Here is a 17115-nt window from a genome sequence, read left to right as displayed (position 1 = left end):
GATTACAGGCATGAGCCACTGCGCCCGGCCTCAGCAAAGACTTCTATGAACCTTGGGTGAACTCCAGAGAAGTGAAACCATTATAAGATGATGTGTATGTCTCGGGGTAGAATAGAGATCGGCCTAGAGAGATAACCAGCTTTCGCTGACCTTGCTGCAAGATAATTTTTAGCTGAAGTATGTTAACTGATGTATGAGAATAACCACTGGCTTTTCTAAGTAACTGCACCCTCCCTCTGCTGTGTGCCTTGTGAACATATAAAATAAAGTACACTGAGACAGGTCAGGGCCGGAGAGACTGATATCCTCACTTCTTGGACCGCCTGGCCCAGCTTTCTCTATGTCTTTCTTTATGCCCCACTGTTCCCTCTTCGGTCTTTGAACCCTTGTGCAGCACAGGACACAGCACACGCCAGACACCGTGACATCTGGACCTGGCCACTCCTGCATGGGGGGCCCACATCCCCCGAGGATGCAGTGATGCCTGATTCAGGTGGGCCATTCCCAATACAAGCCATTCTGCAGCCTCACATCCAGAGCCTCTGAGCTACCCTTCATTCTCCTTTGAGCACACTGTGCTAACTGCTATAGGGGTTCCACTCATAAATGCATGAGTTACCCCTTTTGACGGTAACACTCAAGGATGACTAGAGAGTGGGTAATTACTATTTTTAAATGCTTCGTGGGAGGAGCCATGAGGAGGCTGTAGGTGAAACAGGAGTGTTGCAAATGCAAACGAAGGCTGAACAGGAGTGAGGCCTTCTTGGGGATGGGAGGGGTTATAACAATGCTGTCTATAGTTTTGGGTGCTTCAAGATATCAGTCAGAAAGTTTGTATTTCTGAAGCAATCATTAAATAGTGCTTTATGAAATCATAAATATCCAAACTAAAATAATGTGGATGAAACGTAACACTATAGAATTATCCCTAAAAGCACATGACCACCACGAGCAAGCATTCCATAGAAAACGGGCGGCAGAAGGAACGCTCTCCCGGTGGAAAGCCTGCTGGACCCTGTGGGAGCCTGGGTGCCCCAGGACCTGCAGGCAGGCCCCAGACCCCTGCCAGGTACAAGGAATCGCCAGGGGTCAGCACACTTTTTTTGAAGAGCCAGACAGGAAGTATTTGAGGCTCAAGGTCCAGGCAGTCTCCACCACATCTGCTTCATGTGGCCACTGTAGTGCACCAGCAGCTGCGGCTGCATTCTAGTAAAACCTTTTTTTTTAAAGCAAGCCACCGGCCCCGGGTCTGTAGTCTGAGAAGCCCGCAGGCACCTGTGATGTGAGCGGGCAGGTTTCTCACAGTCAAGGGCCTGGCAGGACAGCGCTTGAAGGGTGAGCTGGACGACCCAAGGTATCACAGAGACAGACAAGTTCTCAAGAAATAAAGCATTTCCTTCTGTTCAATGAGAAAGTGAGGGAAAGGCGGGGGCTGGCTGGGAGAGGGTTTGTGTGTCTAAAATTGAGTTTCAGTGTAAGGAAAGATCAAGGGTGGAGCTGAAAGCCGGGGTTGGCATCGCAGCTCCAGAGCAAGGGGCAGAAGTGGGGCAAGTGTGGGTGGGTGGGTGACATGGGAGTCAGCAAGAGCTCCCAAGGGCTCCAGGAAGCTCCCCTCAAGTGCCCTCCCCACTCAGTCCCTAGGCCCTGAGGGGAGTCAAGACCCAGGCGCCCCACGCCCCATCTGCTTCTCCTGTCCCAGGGAAAAGTTCTGTGGGGTTTTGTCCACTTCAGCTCCTTTGGGGGAAGGTGCCGGGTCAGAAGCACAGCTCTGCCCCCGGAGAGCTGGGTGGGAGCACCACCGTGACTCTTGTTTGTCCAAACCTGAGAATTCTGAACCTCCTCCTAGGCCTATCTGCGCACATCCTTGTAAAATCGTTTCAGCAAATGAACCCCACCCCTGCTGTCCCCCCTCATATCTGATCGGCTTCTTCATCCTCCACCATCCCCAGGTGACCTCTCATCACCCTGGCCTGCCTTTAGCAAGAATCCTGCTAGGTGTGTTCAGCCAGCACCCCCGGACCCCTGAGGTTTGCTTAGTGATTTTTCCATCCCCTGATGGAAGCTGTACCTATCTCTGTGGTCCTGAATAACGTCCTCCTTATGGCCACTGAACAAGCTCGCCATCACTCTGGGGATAGAGACACATTTGCTGTGGAAAGTGACGCATATACGGTGGAGGCGAACCCTTGATCTGGACACAGCAGGCTCCCAGCATTCACCCACGTGTGGTCACTAAGCCCTGGTGCTGGGGCCTCATTGGGGACTCTCACGTGGCAGCTCCTGCTGGGCACTTTGGTGGCTGGCATATTCTAGAAAGAGGAATAAAATAGGAGACACGAGATCTCTGGTGCCGCTTTGTGATTTGCACTGTAGGGAATGGAAGGAAGATGCCGAGGATGCTGTAATTTATGCACATGCCGCCGTGCGGGTTTGTCTTGTTTTTTCAATACTGTCTTCTCTGTTTTACCAAGTGAGGACATGGCAGGGAGAATGTAAGTCTCACAGCTGGAACTCTTCCACTGGACTAAGCCCAGCTGTGACATGTGGTCTTCTTCTTCCTCAGCTTCTTCAGTAGAAAGGGGGTGAAGGCTCTGCAGTACAAAATAGTGAAACTGGTCCTTAATCTGGCCAATGGAGGGTCTTACAAGTGAAGGGCCGAGGGGCTACGGCCCCGTAGGAGACCAAGATCGGTGAGAGGGAGGCTCGCCTCCCTTTCCCTGCGATCCCACCCAAAGCTGCCTTCGGCTAGCTCTCCATGCCCTGTGGGGGCTCCCCCATCACCAGGGCCCAGAGCAGGAGGGTCTCAGAAAGCCCAAGCATAAGGAATGCTTGTGGCTGCCCAGGGACGGCCCCCATTTCCTCCCTGGAAATCACTCCCCACAACACATCCAGGCAGGGTGTGAGAAGAGGGCTTCCCCTCCCTGGCTAAGCAAGGGGAAGGCTCCTCTGCAACTGAATCTGGAACCAGCTGACCCCAAAGTTCTTGTGTCCCTGGCCCCACCCCTTCCTGCACGGTGTGGTCAGCAATTCCTCCATCAAGCCCCCCATAACCTTCCAGACACCCTTGTCTGCAGGAGCAAGTGGGAGCCAACGAGGGCTGACATTCACAGGTCACGACCCAATTCACAGCAAGTAACAGACCCCCAGTGACACCACTCCTTTTGCTCTGCAATCCCAGGTGACATAGGTCTGTCCACCAGGGAGGGGGCACACACAGGCCACTTGGAGACCAACAGTCATGTCCCTCTCAGTGGCCTCCTCAGACACTCCACCGGCTGGGTGCTCCCTGGGCCCCACCCTGAGCCCAGAGCATCTCCTGGGCAAAAGGAGCAAGACTTCTTAGTCTGATTCCAAGGGCCTGGCCCCACACAGCCTCCACCCCAACACCTCGCAGATAAGAGCTGTTGGGGTCACTGAGGGAGCGAACCCAGCCGCCAGGACTGGACCTGGGGAATCACGGGAGACTCCACAGGGAAGAACAGCCTGTTTGGCTTAACATACACACGTGCAGGTCCCTATCACTGGGGACCCAGCTGCAGAGCCTGCCACAAGCCGTCGCCCAGCCCTGGACATGACAGCAGCACCCCCGTCACAGGGTGGCCCAAGGATTCTCCAGGGTGGTCCCACCACATGTGGTCCAGCCCAGGGCAAGGGCACACAGGAGGCAGCTGATGGTCCCCGAACTCAGCCAGCGGAGGCTAGTGGGTTTTCCGGGAGTGCAGGGATGGACAGGTGATGCTTGCCCAGGGCTCCGGTGACCTGTGCTGTGTATGTGCCAGCCCTCAGGATGCTGCTTCTCCCTAAACTCATGTGTATTCTCTGACCTCATCCTGGTGTCCCCGAAGCACAAGCATGTGTCTGAAGCCCCCACACCTGAGACCCTCATGAGCTCTCCAGAGCAGGGCCTCCTGCACCGGGAGCAATTGGCCACTTCTGGCCTTCCAGTGCCTGGACCTGCATGGGCTGCAGCTCCACCAGACCTTGTGCCGTCCTACCCTCAACCCAGCCACCCTCGAGACAGGACCTGAGCCCTGGGTTACTGGACAAAGGGGCTTGGAGGGGCACATGAATCACAGGTGGGAACCTGGGGGGCCACACCCATGGGAGTGCCATTTATTCCCAAAGTTGCCAAAATCATCACCAAGGGTTCACCGAGGGTGTGTGAGGGGAACCAGGAGGCTCAAACACTGACTGGGGTTGGGAATTTGAGGGAGGGGAACACGTGGGGCCCCAGCCGCCCCTCCCTCTCTAATGCCACAGGACAGGGTCTTCCTCTGGCTAGCTCCCTCCCCAGGCCCCATGTCCAGTTTCTCTCCCGGGAGGCAGGGTGGGAAAGGGAAGAGGGTGTAGTGTGAGTGGGCCCCAGGACAGGGAAGGGCACCGGGGGCGCACACCCCCATTTCACATGCACTCACAACACTGATCTCCCAGAGAGCCGGAATGGGGGCAGCCAGGCGGGGCCAGGTCCCCCTCCTGCCCTGGATTATAGGAGGAAGGGGTTAGTGTTGGGGGCCGGGGGACCCGGGGGCATCATGGGGGGCAGGCCAGGGCCCCCACCAAGGGGAGAGATGTATGTGGGTGGCGCTCCAGTGACAGGAGGCACAGGACTGAGACGGAGCTGGTTCAAGGTGAGCGTCGCAGGGGGTGCGGGCTGGAAGGGGTTGGTGACGGAGGGGCTGGCGGCTGGGCCTCCTGCAGGGAGAGAAAACCAGAGACACGGAACAGAGTCAGCAGCGCAGCCACCCCTGTCCATCCAGCATGTGTGGGCAGGGGCGTGAGGTGCCTGCTCTGGTGGGACCCACAGGGAGGGTGCAGGCAGGGAATGGGGCCACACTCACCGCCTGGCAGGAAGGGGTTGGAGGCCTTGGCTCCAGGCGGCGTGGGGCCTGGCCGGCTCACCAGCGAGTCCAGGTCGACGAGGGCTGCATTGGGCCCCAGGAATGACTCCGGCGTCTTCCGGGTCGGGGGCGTGGGAGTTGGCGTGGCTGCAGGTGGCGGGCTGCCCACAGCCTCGGCCAGAGATCCCCTGACCCCACTCATGTCAAACGCCCCAGGGCTTCGGGCCGGCACCTCTCCTGCCAGCAGCTCCAGCTCCCCTAGAAGGAGCGGGAGAGGGGCTCAGAGGGGGCAGACAGCAGTGAAGCTGCAGCACAGGAGCAGTACGGGCCGTCATGGGAGGCGCTCAAAGGGCCCGGTGCCCGGAGGCCTTGGGAAGGAGGAACTGAGGCATAGCTTGCCCAGGCCAAAAGCTCGCATATCAGCCCAGATTCCAAACGAGATGGGTCTGATTGCAGTGAGCAAACTCAAGAGGAATGGCAGACCCAGGTATAACCGTGACAACCACAGGGCAGCACCTGCTTCAGGGACGGGCCGTACAGGGTCTCTAAGCCAGCGTGGGCCTGTCACAGGCACCTCAAGGCTCACAGGAACCTGCCCTCAGACGCTCCCTGACTACGCGGCCCCCAGCGGGAGCTTCCACGAGGACAGACAGCGCAGACATGTGTTCCAGGCTGGTGAGACGATGTCTGTTGGCTGGAGGTCCTTTTTTATTTTTGAGATGTAGTTTTGCTCGTTGCCCAGGCTGGAGTGCAGTGGCGCGACCTCGGCTCATTGCAACCTCCACCTCCCGGGTTCAAGCAATTCTGCCTCAGCCTCCAAGAGTAGCTGGGACTACAGGGTGTGCCAGCACGCCCAGCTAATTTTTATATTTTTAGTAGAGACGGGGTTTCACCATGTTGGTCAGGCTGGTCTTGAACTCCTGACCTCGTGATCCGCCCCCCTCGGCCTCCCAAAATGCTGGGATTACAGGCATGAGCCACCTGCCCGGCCTGATTTTTTCTTTTCAAATAGATTTAGGAATTCTATCTAACGTTGAAAAATGCACATGTTTGTATGGGATAAAAGAGGGCCTAAAAGAAGGGAACCTGCAGGCTGGAAGCTCCTCCACATTCACCTAGTTGAGACAAGGGGTGGGCTGTGCTCAGTTCTGGCAAGGTGCCCGCCTTCGGTCAGTGGAAGCAGGGTTCTGTACCACAACCTGTGCTTCAATAACAGCTCAATTAAAAAAAACTAAAAGTGATCAAAGCCGACATGACTCGTCATGGACAGACAGCGGGGCCATGGCAAAGCACTAGCAGCCCACCATGACCTCAGACACGCCTGATGGAGGAAGAGCCACCTGGGGACTCAGCAGACGGGCCATCATGGGTGGGGGGTGCCAACTGAAAGGCCCAGTGAGCCTAACATAGCAGCTAACATAGCACTCGTGAGGATGCACCCTGGCCCTGGCGCTGCCAGCAGGTGAGTGAAGACCTGGGCTGCCTTCCATACCCCAGTCCATGGAGCTTGCTGCACAGGACAAGACAGTCCCTGTTCTCTGACACACCTGTAGTTTGTAAGGCATTCGAGTGATGTGGAGGCAGAGAGGGTCAGAGGTCAACATTTGGGTGGGAACCCATGAGAAGCACTCTCCACTTTTCTCTAAGTCTGCAATCTCTCTAAAATAAAGAAGCATACTCTCTTAAAGACAGGTGGATGGTTCTGGCCCCCACATCCACCTGAACTTTTCATCCCTAAGTCCAGCAGGCCCTGCCTGGAGCAGGACAGAGCAGCAGGGGACAGTGCTCCTGAAGAGCCAGAGAGGCTCCCTCTGGGCGCTGGGAAGGAGGGCAGAGGCTCACCCGCGCTGCTCCCGGGGGTCGGCAGGGCCGTTCGGAGTCGGTCGAAGTCAGAGAACTCGTCGGGCTCTGTATGGAAGCCCCCAGCTGCTGTGGGGTCAGGATGTTCTGCTCAGCACTCCCTCCAGTCCAGGCGTCCACCCCTCCCTTAGGATGCTGGACACTAACTTCTCCCACCCACTCCCACCCGGGGCTCTGTTCCCACCCCCTACTCCAGTACCTGTGGTGCCATTGGTGCTGGGCTTTGCAGGTGACCCTCCCCAGGGGTCCGAGAAGGCCGGGGCCGGTGTCCAGGGATCAGAGGCGGAGGGTCCACTGACCGGGGCCCCACCTGGGTGATGACAGAAGAGCCTGAGGGCTGGCAACCTTGAATGCCTGGGTGGCTAAGGGGACCAGCGCCTCTGAATCTGTGGCTGTTCACAAAAAGCCTCCCCACTGCCCCCCAGAGGCCAACCCCACCCGGCCTCCTGCACACACGCTCAAGTTCCAACTGGGCATCATTGCCAGGCTCTGCCCCTGGAACTCCAGCTAGGGCGAGGGGTTTCCCCGCGGCCTTTGCGAGACCTGCCCAGCCCTCCCCAGCTCCCATGGCTCCCTACCCTTCCCGTCCAGCTGGGCATCAGGCCCCTTCTCCACCTGCACCTCCCAGCTCCAGCCACTGACCTCCCCAAATGCCTACAACACACAGGCTCTGCCCTGGCTGTAGCCTCGGCCCCTCGGCTGAGCTGCCCGCCCTCCCCACCGCACCCTACCATGTCCTCCAAAGCACAATCTCACACACCTTGTGCTGGGCTCTCATCCGACCCTTCTTGGCCCCTCCCCTGCACCCAGGACGCCCCCACCACTGCCCTGGCGCCACTTGGCTGCATGTGTCCCTGTCCAAGGGCACAGCCAAACAAGGACAGGTGCACACAGGCTCGGAGGCTGCGTGCAAGCGGGCCACACACTCACCATCGGAGCTTCCCCATGGATCCGGCGTGGGCCCCTCTCCAGCCGCAGGGGCTGGGGTCCCACCCCAAGGGTCAACTGAGGGTCCTGCAGGGGCAGCAGGCCTCCAGGGGTCCCCAGAGGCTGGCGTGGGGGCTGGACCCCCCCAGGGATCAGCAGCCGGAGGGACAGGGGGGCCACCCCAGGGGTCCGAGGTGGGAGCAGCTGTGGGGATGGCAGCAGCCATGGGTGCTGGGCCCCCCCAGGGATCTGTGGTCGGGGGAGGAGCTGGGGCTGTGAAGACGTCAGCAAGATCCATGAGGGATGACTGTGGGGGAGAGAGAAGAGAAGGAGCATGAACAAGCGGTGGGAAGCCCAGGACGGACTAAGCCGGGCACCAAGCTGGGGAGGTGGCCAGGCCCTGGGCATCCAGACAGCAGTCATCCATTAAGAAGGGATGAGAGGGAAGCAGGCACCAAACATACCATCTGTGCTCCCTCCTCGTACATCCTGGGGTCGGACCACCTCTGCCAACCTCCCCCACCTCAGGGCACCCCAACACGGCCTCCACCCCTGTCTGCACCCACTCTCCACACTGTAGCAGGGCGGTCCCTTCACTCCACCTGCTCCCAGGTCCCCTGGCCCTGATGACTGAGGACAGAAGCTGAGCCCTCCCTCTGCCCACCGTGCCTTCTCTAGCCAGCCCGTGCCACGCCTTCCCCGGAAAGCCCCTGTTAACCGCCACTCAGGCCACCCTGAGCACCTCTCATGACGCCCCCACACGGCCCCGCAGTCACCACGCTGCAGGCCTTCCCGTGCCACACGCACATGCAGCAAGGTCCTGTGTTCTGGGGGTGGGCACACGACAGGACTGGCTAACCAGAGCCCCGGTCTCGGAAAGGGCAGGCACCCCCACATACTCATGCAAACATCTCCAGTCAGCACTGTGAGGCAAAGGCCCAGGGGGGGCTGTGAGCGGAAGAAGAGCTGACTCTGGGGCAGGAGCAGAAGAGATGGGTGAGACCTGGCACTCCTCCAGCAGGGCAGCCCTTACTGGGGTCACTCTGAGCTGTGGTGGACACTGACAGAGGCCCCTTGACCAAGGCCAACCTAAAGAGGCTTTCCATCTACCAAGAAAGCCCCACTGTGCCTGGTCACTTACGGCCACAAGCTGCCTGCTGCCTCCCATGGAGAGGGGTCTCGTCCCCACCCCTCGAACCCAGGCTGACCTCAGGACCCGCTGAGATCAACAGCAGTGTAGGCTGGCGAGCGTACACTCCAACCCAGCCCAATAAGCTTGTTCCGCGGGGGAGGGAGCAGCAGCTGCTGTGCTGTTAGGACACTTGGGACAGACTAGTGACCCGGGAGAGGCCAGGGAAGGAGGCTGGAGGGCAAAGCTCGTGTGGATGTCCCAGGCCCAGCAGCATGAGCGACCTCAGCCCTGACTCGAAACAGAACCAGCCAGCAGATCCCGTCATACAGAAGCACTGAAGCATGACCTGGACGCACAGGTTGTGGGTTTGCTCCTCAGCTGCAGAGCACAGAACGCCACAGAAACACTGTCTGGAAAGGTGGGACCATGCCTCCCTCGCTCACCAGCACACAGCCTGGCACCAAGGAAGTGCCGAGAAAGTGGGACAGACAGCAGAGCCTGGAGCCCTCCTCCCATGGCCGTGTCAGGCTGCTGGCCTATTCTGGGCCTCCCTCAACCAGCTGTGATGTCTGGTGGTGGCCCTCACAGTGCTCGGCCCAAAGGGGGATGACCAGCGCTGACCACAGAAGGTGGCCACAGGGCAGGCTGGTCAGTCCCCGGCCTCACCCCAGGAGAGAGGGAGAAGTAGGCCGGGGCTGGAAACCCTTGTTTCTCAGTCTCTGCTCCAAGCACCCGGCCACGCAGCAGTGAGTGACGGCACAGACAGATGCGCTCGGGAGCCCCACTCACCTCCTCCTTGCCCCCGGTCTCCCTCTTGCTCTCCTCGATCGCCATCTGCAGCCGCAGGTCGTCCCCGCGCCGGATCCGCTCCTCCTGTGGGGCACAGGCAGCGCCAGGGAGAAGCAAGAACATGAGCCACAGTGCCACCCCAGCCCGGAAGCCCAACGACCCCTCCCATCCCGACAAAGGCAGCTAAAGGAGTCAATGGGATGCGGACGATGTATGAATGGGGGTGGGACACCTGGGTCAGAGGTCAGGTGGGACACAGGGATTGAGGGGGTGGGGCTGTGCTGGGGCACCCAGGGAGGGCAGGTACCCGCCTGAGTGGTGTCTCCTGTACCTGGAGAGGGGGGTACCCTGATCACCCAAGAAGCAATGGCACAGTTGCGCTAGCCGCCACCCAGGCTCTGTCTGACCTGAGGTCCTACATCCTACAGCTGAAGGTTCTGGCGTTTCACCTCACATGAGCCTGTGGACCTCGGCCCAGCAGGATGGCAGAAGGGAACTCAGGAAGGGACGACGGGGCTGGTCTGAGGGGAGCCCCTGGCAGAGGCGGGGACAAAGAGGCTGCTCTGACCTTATCGTGCTCTTCTCGGCTCAAACTAAGGGCCAGCTGGAGCTGGGCGTCGTCCTCGGGGCCGCAGGACGGGGGCTAGGGGAGAGACAGTGTGAGGGGCATGGCGGGAGGGGCCGGAGTCAGAGTCACAGAGGTGGAGGCAGAGCCAGGGTCAGATAGGGCTGAAGAAAGAGAGGGCTTGGGGTCCCTGAACCAGCAAGGGACAGGCAGAGAGGGACACGCAGAGGGACAGAGGGGTGAGGATGAGGCAGGCTGGGGAGGAGGCGAGTGACAGCACATGGAGCGGTGACAGTGAAGGCCAGGCCCGCGTCTGGCCAGGAGGAGCCTGAGGTGAGGCGCAGAGGCGGGCGGCGGGCAGGTAGCCGCGGCCGCACACCCGGTACCTGATCGGCCTCCTCCTTGCTCATGGCCAGGGCCAGCTGGAGCTGCAGCTCCTCCTCCCCGCTGCTCTGCGGCCATGCCTGCTCCGCCTCAGGAGGGGGCCCCGAGCCCACAGCTGCTGATGAGGCTGGAGGATGGGGGAGAAACTTGTGAGACCCAGGCCAGGGAACAAGAGACAGGAAACCCCATGGACAGACAGACCGGGGCTTCTGCTTCCAAACCCCTGCCGTCTCCCACCTCCAACCTCTGAAGGCCAAGACCAGTACTGAGAGGCAGGGACCAGATACCAGGTGCTCAGAGGAGGAGGGGCAGAGATGCAGGGTTCCCAAGAAGGGGTGCAGGCAGCCCCACCCACAGGAGAGGCCAGGCCTCGGGGAAGGACAGGAGCAAAAGTCGGCCTGATAAGCAGGTGGGGAACACTGGGGGCCTCTGAGCCCTGCCACCACCCGGACTCTCTGCTCCCTGGGGTCTGCTGCTGGGCCCCAGGGGATGGGAGGAAGGGTTCTCCCAGGCCTGTGTCCAAGACTTGCTGAGTGCAGTAGCTCTAGCAGGGAACAACTGGAATTCGCCAGGGAGAACAGCGTTGGTTTGACGGTGGGATCCAGACCCGGCCAGGGTTGGGGAGTGGGCCAGTGAGGAGCCCTTGGTTCCAGGAGCAGGAAGGGAGAGAGGACACAGGAAGGCAGGGCCGGACCTGCCAGGAAGGGGCCGACATCCCCAGCCTCAACCACAGCATCCTCTCAGCGACCCCCGTCTGCCCTCACACTCTGTCCTGACTGCCCTCTCCACCCCCAAGGCCTGTGGACCTCGGCCCCTTTGCAGTCCAGGGGAAAGGCTCCATCCAGGCCTAGGGCCATTGCCCCAGCCTCCAGAGCCCCAGAGTGGACCCTGCCCCCCTACCCCACCACAGTGGACTTGTCAACAAGTTCGGCTCCTCCAGCTGCAAGATGCCTTGCACCTGTGCCTGTACTTCCCTCCAAACCCTTCCCAAGGCCCAGGCTCAGGCCTCTCCTCCATAAGCAGGCCCTGGCTTCCCCTCACCTCCAGCCACAGCAGGCAGCCGTCTGGCGGCCCCACCTGCACAGGGAGCAGGGGCCCCAGGCTGGCCCCTGGGTGGCAAGCCTAGCAGGACTAGGTGCATGGGTGCCCCAGGGGGCACGTGCGCAGCAGAGCATGGCGAAGAGCGACCATCTGGGGTGATGTGTGAGGTGAGGATGAGAGAACCAGCAGGGGCTAAAAGACTTGGGTGGGTAAGTGGCCATCTGGGGGGATGGGCAGATAGAAGGGCAGCGTGGGGCATAGGTGACGCCAGCGCAGGGGTAGGACCACACCCCCGTGGCCCCTCCTCCCCTTCCCTGCCCCAGCGACTCCCTCCTAAACTCTGAGGACTCTCAGAGGTCGATGCTGGGAATCTACACCCCATCGCCGAACCTGTAACTTGCAAATGCCCCTAACCCGCCAACCTGGTGGTGATTAAATCCAGCGCCCCGCAGCCCTTAGGGCCCTGCCTCCCACATCACAGGTAATCCGGTACCCAGCCAGCAACACTCAGGCCTTCCCATCACCGGAGCACCCACCCTTGGTGCTGCCCACTGGGGGTCTCAGGGCGCACTCCCCAGCTGCCCCCATCCTCCTCCCCAGCCACAGCCTCCCCACAGCTCACTCCAGGACAGGAGCCAGCACACCATAGTGGCAGCCACAGCTGGCCTGAGAAGGTCTAAGAAAGGCATTTACATGTTTCAATGGTTGGAAAAAAAATGAAAAGAATGCGACAAGATGGGCAAAAACTCAGAGCACTACCTTAAAAAATTAAATAACAATTTAAAAGTCTTAAAAAAAGACGTGAAAACGACACGAAATTCAAATTTCAGAGTCCTTGCTGAGTGTTGGAGGGGCGCAGCCGCTTCCCAGCATCTGCCAGAAGGGCTAGGAAGCTGGGACTGGACAGCATGGCCAGCAAAGCAGAGGACGCTGGCTCTGGCCCTGCACAGAGTCCGATGACCCCCAAGCCAGGATCTCCCACCCACAGGCCTCTGCCCTGAAGTCGTTCCCAGCTCCTGCCAACGTCCCACCTCAGTCCACCCCAACCTCGATGCCCACTTGCCTGCCTGCCTGGAGCTGGCCAGCCCCTCTATGCCACCTGCCTACCCACCTCCAGTTGACTAGCCCTTCTATGCTGCCCACCCACCTCAAGCTGACCAGCCCTCTCTGCCGCCCACACTCCCTCCTGGCATCCCCAGCTATGAGCACTCCCCAGCCAGGCCAGCCTCCTTCCCTCCACTTCGAACTCTCTCTGCTCTAATGCTGTATACAGGTTTGTGGGTCCCTACTCTGGAGTCTCGGCCATGCCTGTGTCTCCCCATCGGTGTTGAACAGTGATCCCAAATGAGACCAGTCAAGACTTCACTAGACCAGTCCAGTCCCTCGAGCTGGACACCATGGGGGCCACGGGCCCTCCCTGCTGTCTGTGCCAGACTGGCTGACCCAACTCCACCTCCAGGCCAGTGCTCCAGTGGCCTCACCCCATCTCACACACCTCCGCTGAGGTGCCTCCACTCTTCCTGGAGAGCAGGAAGAGCATCACATTCTCCCAGCCTCACTCCAGGCCATAGGCAGCTGGACTAGTCTCTTCCCAGCTGTGAGCTCTCAACCACCATAGACAATACTTCCCAGCATGGTCTGAGCCCACACACCCACCCACAGAACTGGAAATGTTCCGTGGGACAGAGCTTGGCCTGCCGATGGAGGATGCACTATTTCCACTGTTTTCTTCAGTGCCGGTCACCACCCACCAGCCTGAGTCCACCACCTACGCAAGCATTGTCAAGGCTCCTAACACAGGCCCAGAGGCCTGGAGCAACCTGCAGGGCCTGCCTCAGGCCTTCCTTCTGTGCCATGCCAGACCACCCTCTGCCTGTCCTATGTCCCCTTATCTCAGCGCAGACAGAAGGACAGCACCCTCGGGGGTCACTGTGCATGTCCCCCTTAGAGCCCGGCCCCCAGCACTGGCTGCTCTCAAGGCCCTGTGCCTGTCAGGGAGCGGGATAAAGGTTCCCAGTTCCAGGCCTGCCCTGGAGCACAAGGCAGGAGGCAGGAGGCAGGAAGGGTACAGAGCTGCAGCAGGGGAGGTGGCCAGGGAAGGAAAGGGCCCAAGCGAGAGCAGAGCCAGGGGCCCAGGCAAGGAGAGGGAAAGGGGCTGCCTCAGTCGCTTCTGCCTCCACAGCTGGAGAGGACAGATCCAAGGCCGCCAGGGGCCTCAGGAAGGGGGCTCACCCGTGGCGGTCTGTGCCAGCTTCTCCTTGGTCTTGAGTGCGTGCGCCCGCTCCTCCCGCAGCCGGTCCTCGTCGCGCAGCAGGGCCACCAGTTGCTTGGCTTTCTCACGCACGTTCACGCCCTGGTCCTTGCCATCGCGGTCCACGTACTGGAAGTCCTTCAGCGTCTGCACGGCGTACATGTTCTCCTTGCACTGCTGCGACACGCGCTCTGAGCCGGTCTTGATGAGGTACTCCATCAGCGTCATGGCCTGCGGGTGGGCACGGGGACACCCAGTCAGCACGCGGGACACCACAGGCTGGAGACTGAGTGAGGCCAGGCCCTGGGGCGGCCGCCTGGGTGCGGGTCCCACAACCGCCTGTCCCCACAGAGCAGCATGCAGCCATGCAAAGGAATGGAGCACAGACAGATGCCGTGATGGGACCAGCCACAGGAGCACTGCGTTCAGCGACAGAAGCCAGCACAGAGGGCCACACTGCGTATGAGTCCGCTGACGCGAATCGTCCGGAATGGGCAAATCCAGAGAGACAGGGAGTGGACTACGGGTTGCCAGGGGTGGAGGGAGGGAGAGAGAGGGACCACCTGAGGGCTGTGGGTTTTCTTTCTGGAGCTAGACAGAGGCACCGCACAACCTTGTGAATGGGCCAGATGCCACAGAACTGTTCAATACAAAGTAGGAGCTGCACTGTGTAGGAGCTCCATCTCAATCAAAAGAAGAGAATATGGCCACTGCAGTCACCCCGGCCACCGTGGCATCGCTCAGTGTCCCGGAGCCCTGTCTATTTCTTTAAAACTAAAATCTAAACTAACATGGCCAAGAAAACCACATCCGCTAAATCACAATGAAGGGGAGGGGTCTTGGCATTCAGCTTGAAGTATGTCACCATTTCTGACTAAAACCTCACAGTGGCATTGAACAGCCTGGAACAGGAGCTGACCCGCTCTGTAAGAAGGGAGGAGATCCACACAAGGGTGTATGTGGGCCTGGGCTCTCTGGGGAGGGGCAACCAAGTTTGACACCACCGGGAGCAAGCAGACAGGCAGAGGGAACAGAACCATTCAATCTGCACCCTTTGGCATGTTTGCATTTTATTCATGAGAACAAACTCCCCTTTCAACAAGTTGAAATTAATTTGTTGGGGGTCGGGGGACCAAGGTCTCTGTGGCGCTCCCAACTCAGGCTCCAGTCCTGGGCTTGGGGGGTCATGGCCGCTTTAAGGCTCTGCAGGGGGTGTCTGGGTCACTGACCTCAGAAAAAGGCACACCTTTGATTTTGCAGGTGATTTCAAGGCCTTCACCCCCCCAGAGCTCTTAGACCTAGAATACTGACGAGAAAAAAAAAAAAAAAAAAAAAAAAAAAAAAAAAAAAAAAAAAAAAAAAAAAAAAAAAAAAAAAAAAAAAAAAAAAGGAAGGAGCCAGCTATCACAGCTAAGCTCCATCTGAACCAAGGAGAAATGTGCCAGGAAAAATGCCAGGACCATCCATATCTCCTCACCCTCTAAGGCAGCTGGACCTAGCTCTGGCAAGGCCTTTGGAAGGTGTGTTAACAGTATTTACAGTGTAATCAGAGATTAGTGTTTAACCAGCCCTCAAGGTATTTACAGGAAACGAGAAAGGAAGCAAGGAAAGCCATTTCTATGCCTCAGCACGCCCCAAGCCTAAAGGCAGTCCCAGCTCCAGAACTCCTGCCGCTCTTGTGTTCTGGAATTCGGAATTTTCATGAGTTCAGACCAGGAAAACAACACATATACAACACAGAAGAGAACCCTCTAGGTAGGGAGTCATGCCCACACTTTGTGCCAAGTGAATCATGAAAAACTTTTGTTTTTAGAGCTCTCTGGACTTTGGAATTGCAGCTAAAAAGATTGTGAAGTGGGAAATGAGCGAATACCCACCCACAGTGAAATGCATATATAAACCACGGTAAACTTACACAGTGGGACTACCACATACACCAAAATAAAAAATAAACATGGCAGGGCGCAGTAGCTCACGCCTGTCATCCCAGCACTACGGGAAGCTGAGGCCGGTGGATCACCTGTGGTCAGGGTTTTGAGACCAGCCTGCTCAACATGGTGAAACCCTGTCTCCACTACAAATACAAAACAATTAGCCAGGTGTGGTGGTGCATGCCCGTAATCCCAGCTACTCAAGAAGTTGAAGCAAGAGGATCCCTTGGATCAGAGAGGTAGAGGTTACAGTGAGCCCGGATCACGCCACTGCACTCCAGCCTGGGAGACAGAGTGAGGCTCCATTTAAAAATAAATAAATACAACAAAATAAATAAATAAGGTTGGGCCAGTGGCTCAAGTCTGTAATCCTGGTGCCTTGGGAGGCTGAGGTGGGCAGACTGCTTGAGATCAGGAGTTCAAGACCAGCCTGGGTGACATGGCAAAACCCTATGCCTGGGTGACATGGCAAAACCCTATCTCTAAATAAATAAATTACATAACAAGAAATTCGCTGGGCATGGTGGCACATGCCAGTCATCCCTGTTACTTGGGAGGCTGATGCAGGAGGACTGCTTAAGTCCAAGAGGTAGAGGCTGCAGTGAGCCGAGATCATGCCACTGCACTCCAGCCTAGGCAACCGTGAGACTCTTCCTCAAAATAAATGAACTGCTTTATGCAATAGCACAGTCAACCTCACTGACCTGATGGTGACGGTGAACTAAAAAAGCTAGACACACACACACGACCACATGACTCCGTGTGTATAAAGCTCAAGAACCGTCTCAGCAGACTCAACTCAGACACAGTGCTTGTGGGAGATGGGTCTCTGAGGGAACCTGGAAGGCTGGACGCATCCTCTACCTCTCTCTAGGCAAAGGCTACACAGGTGTCTACATGCATAAGAGCTAGTTGTGTTACACAATCACAATGTGCTTAGCACGTTACTCCTTAATGAAAAATTTAAACCCTTATTTCAGAAGTGAGCAAGTGTAGCGGTTCATGTTTATATAATCCCAGCCCTTTGGGAAGCCATGGCAAGAGGCTTGCTTGAGCCCAGGAGTTCAAGATCAGCCTGGGCAACACAGTGAGATCCCCAATTCCACAAAAATTTGAAAATATTTTAAATTAGCTGGCCATGGTGGTATGTGCCTGTGGTCCCAGCTACTCCTCAACCACATCTGGAGCCCAGAAGGTCAAGGCTCAGTGAGCTATGCCTATACTGCTGGATTCCAGTCTGGAATACAGAGAAAGACCTTGTCTCTACAGAAGTGAAAAAATAAAAGAAGAAATTCAAAAAATAAGTCATTATTTCTCCTTTGCTTTTCTAAAAACAAACAAAAAACAGTGGGCAACTGCACAAAGCAATAGTCTTTTTTTTTTTTTTTTTTTTTTTT

At 57.9% G+C, this 17115-nt stretch overlaps 1 protein-coding gene across 4 annotated transcripts in view; it reads right to left on the bottom strand.

Moving 5' to 3' along the window:
- Positions 1-4077: 4077 nt before the first annotated feature.
- The window catches only part of EPN1 (epsin 1), a 21608-nt gene continuing 8570 nt past the window's right edge, over positions 4078-17115 (bottom strand). For 2 of the 4 annotated variants that reach the window (XM_017546595.1, XM_017546594.2), the window contains exons 3-11: positions 13769-14018; positions 10498-10622; positions 10115-10189; positions 9547-9630; positions 7629-7932; positions 6898-7008; positions 6681-6767; positions 4839-5096; positions 4078-4692 (exon numbers count right to left, since the gene is read on the bottom strand). In XM_017546595.1, the coding sequence (XP_017402084.1) occupies positions 4484-4692; positions 4839-5096; positions 6681-6767; positions 6898-7008; positions 7629-7932; positions 9547-9630; positions 10115-10189; positions 10498-10622; positions 13769-14018 (1503 nt within the window). In that variant the 3' untranslated portion in view covers positions 4078-4483. The remainder of the gene's footprint in view (positions 4693-4838; positions 5097-6680; positions 6768-6897; positions 7009-7628; positions 7933-9546; positions 9631-10114; positions 10190-10497; positions 10623-13768; positions 14019-17115) is intronic. The other 2 variants (XM_017546597.2, XM_017546596.2) reach the window with 2 other exon arrangements.

This window comes from Cebus imitator, unplaced genomic scaffold (genome assembly GCF_001604975.1).
Source record: "Cebus imitator isolate Cc_AM_T3 unplaced genomic scaffold, Cebus_imitator-1.0 Scaffold190, whole genome shotgun sequence".
NCBI lineage: Eukaryota > Metazoa > Chordata > Mammalia > Primates > Cebidae > Cebus > Cebus imitator.
This window is presented reverse-complemented; position numbering and strand designations above follow the sequence as displayed.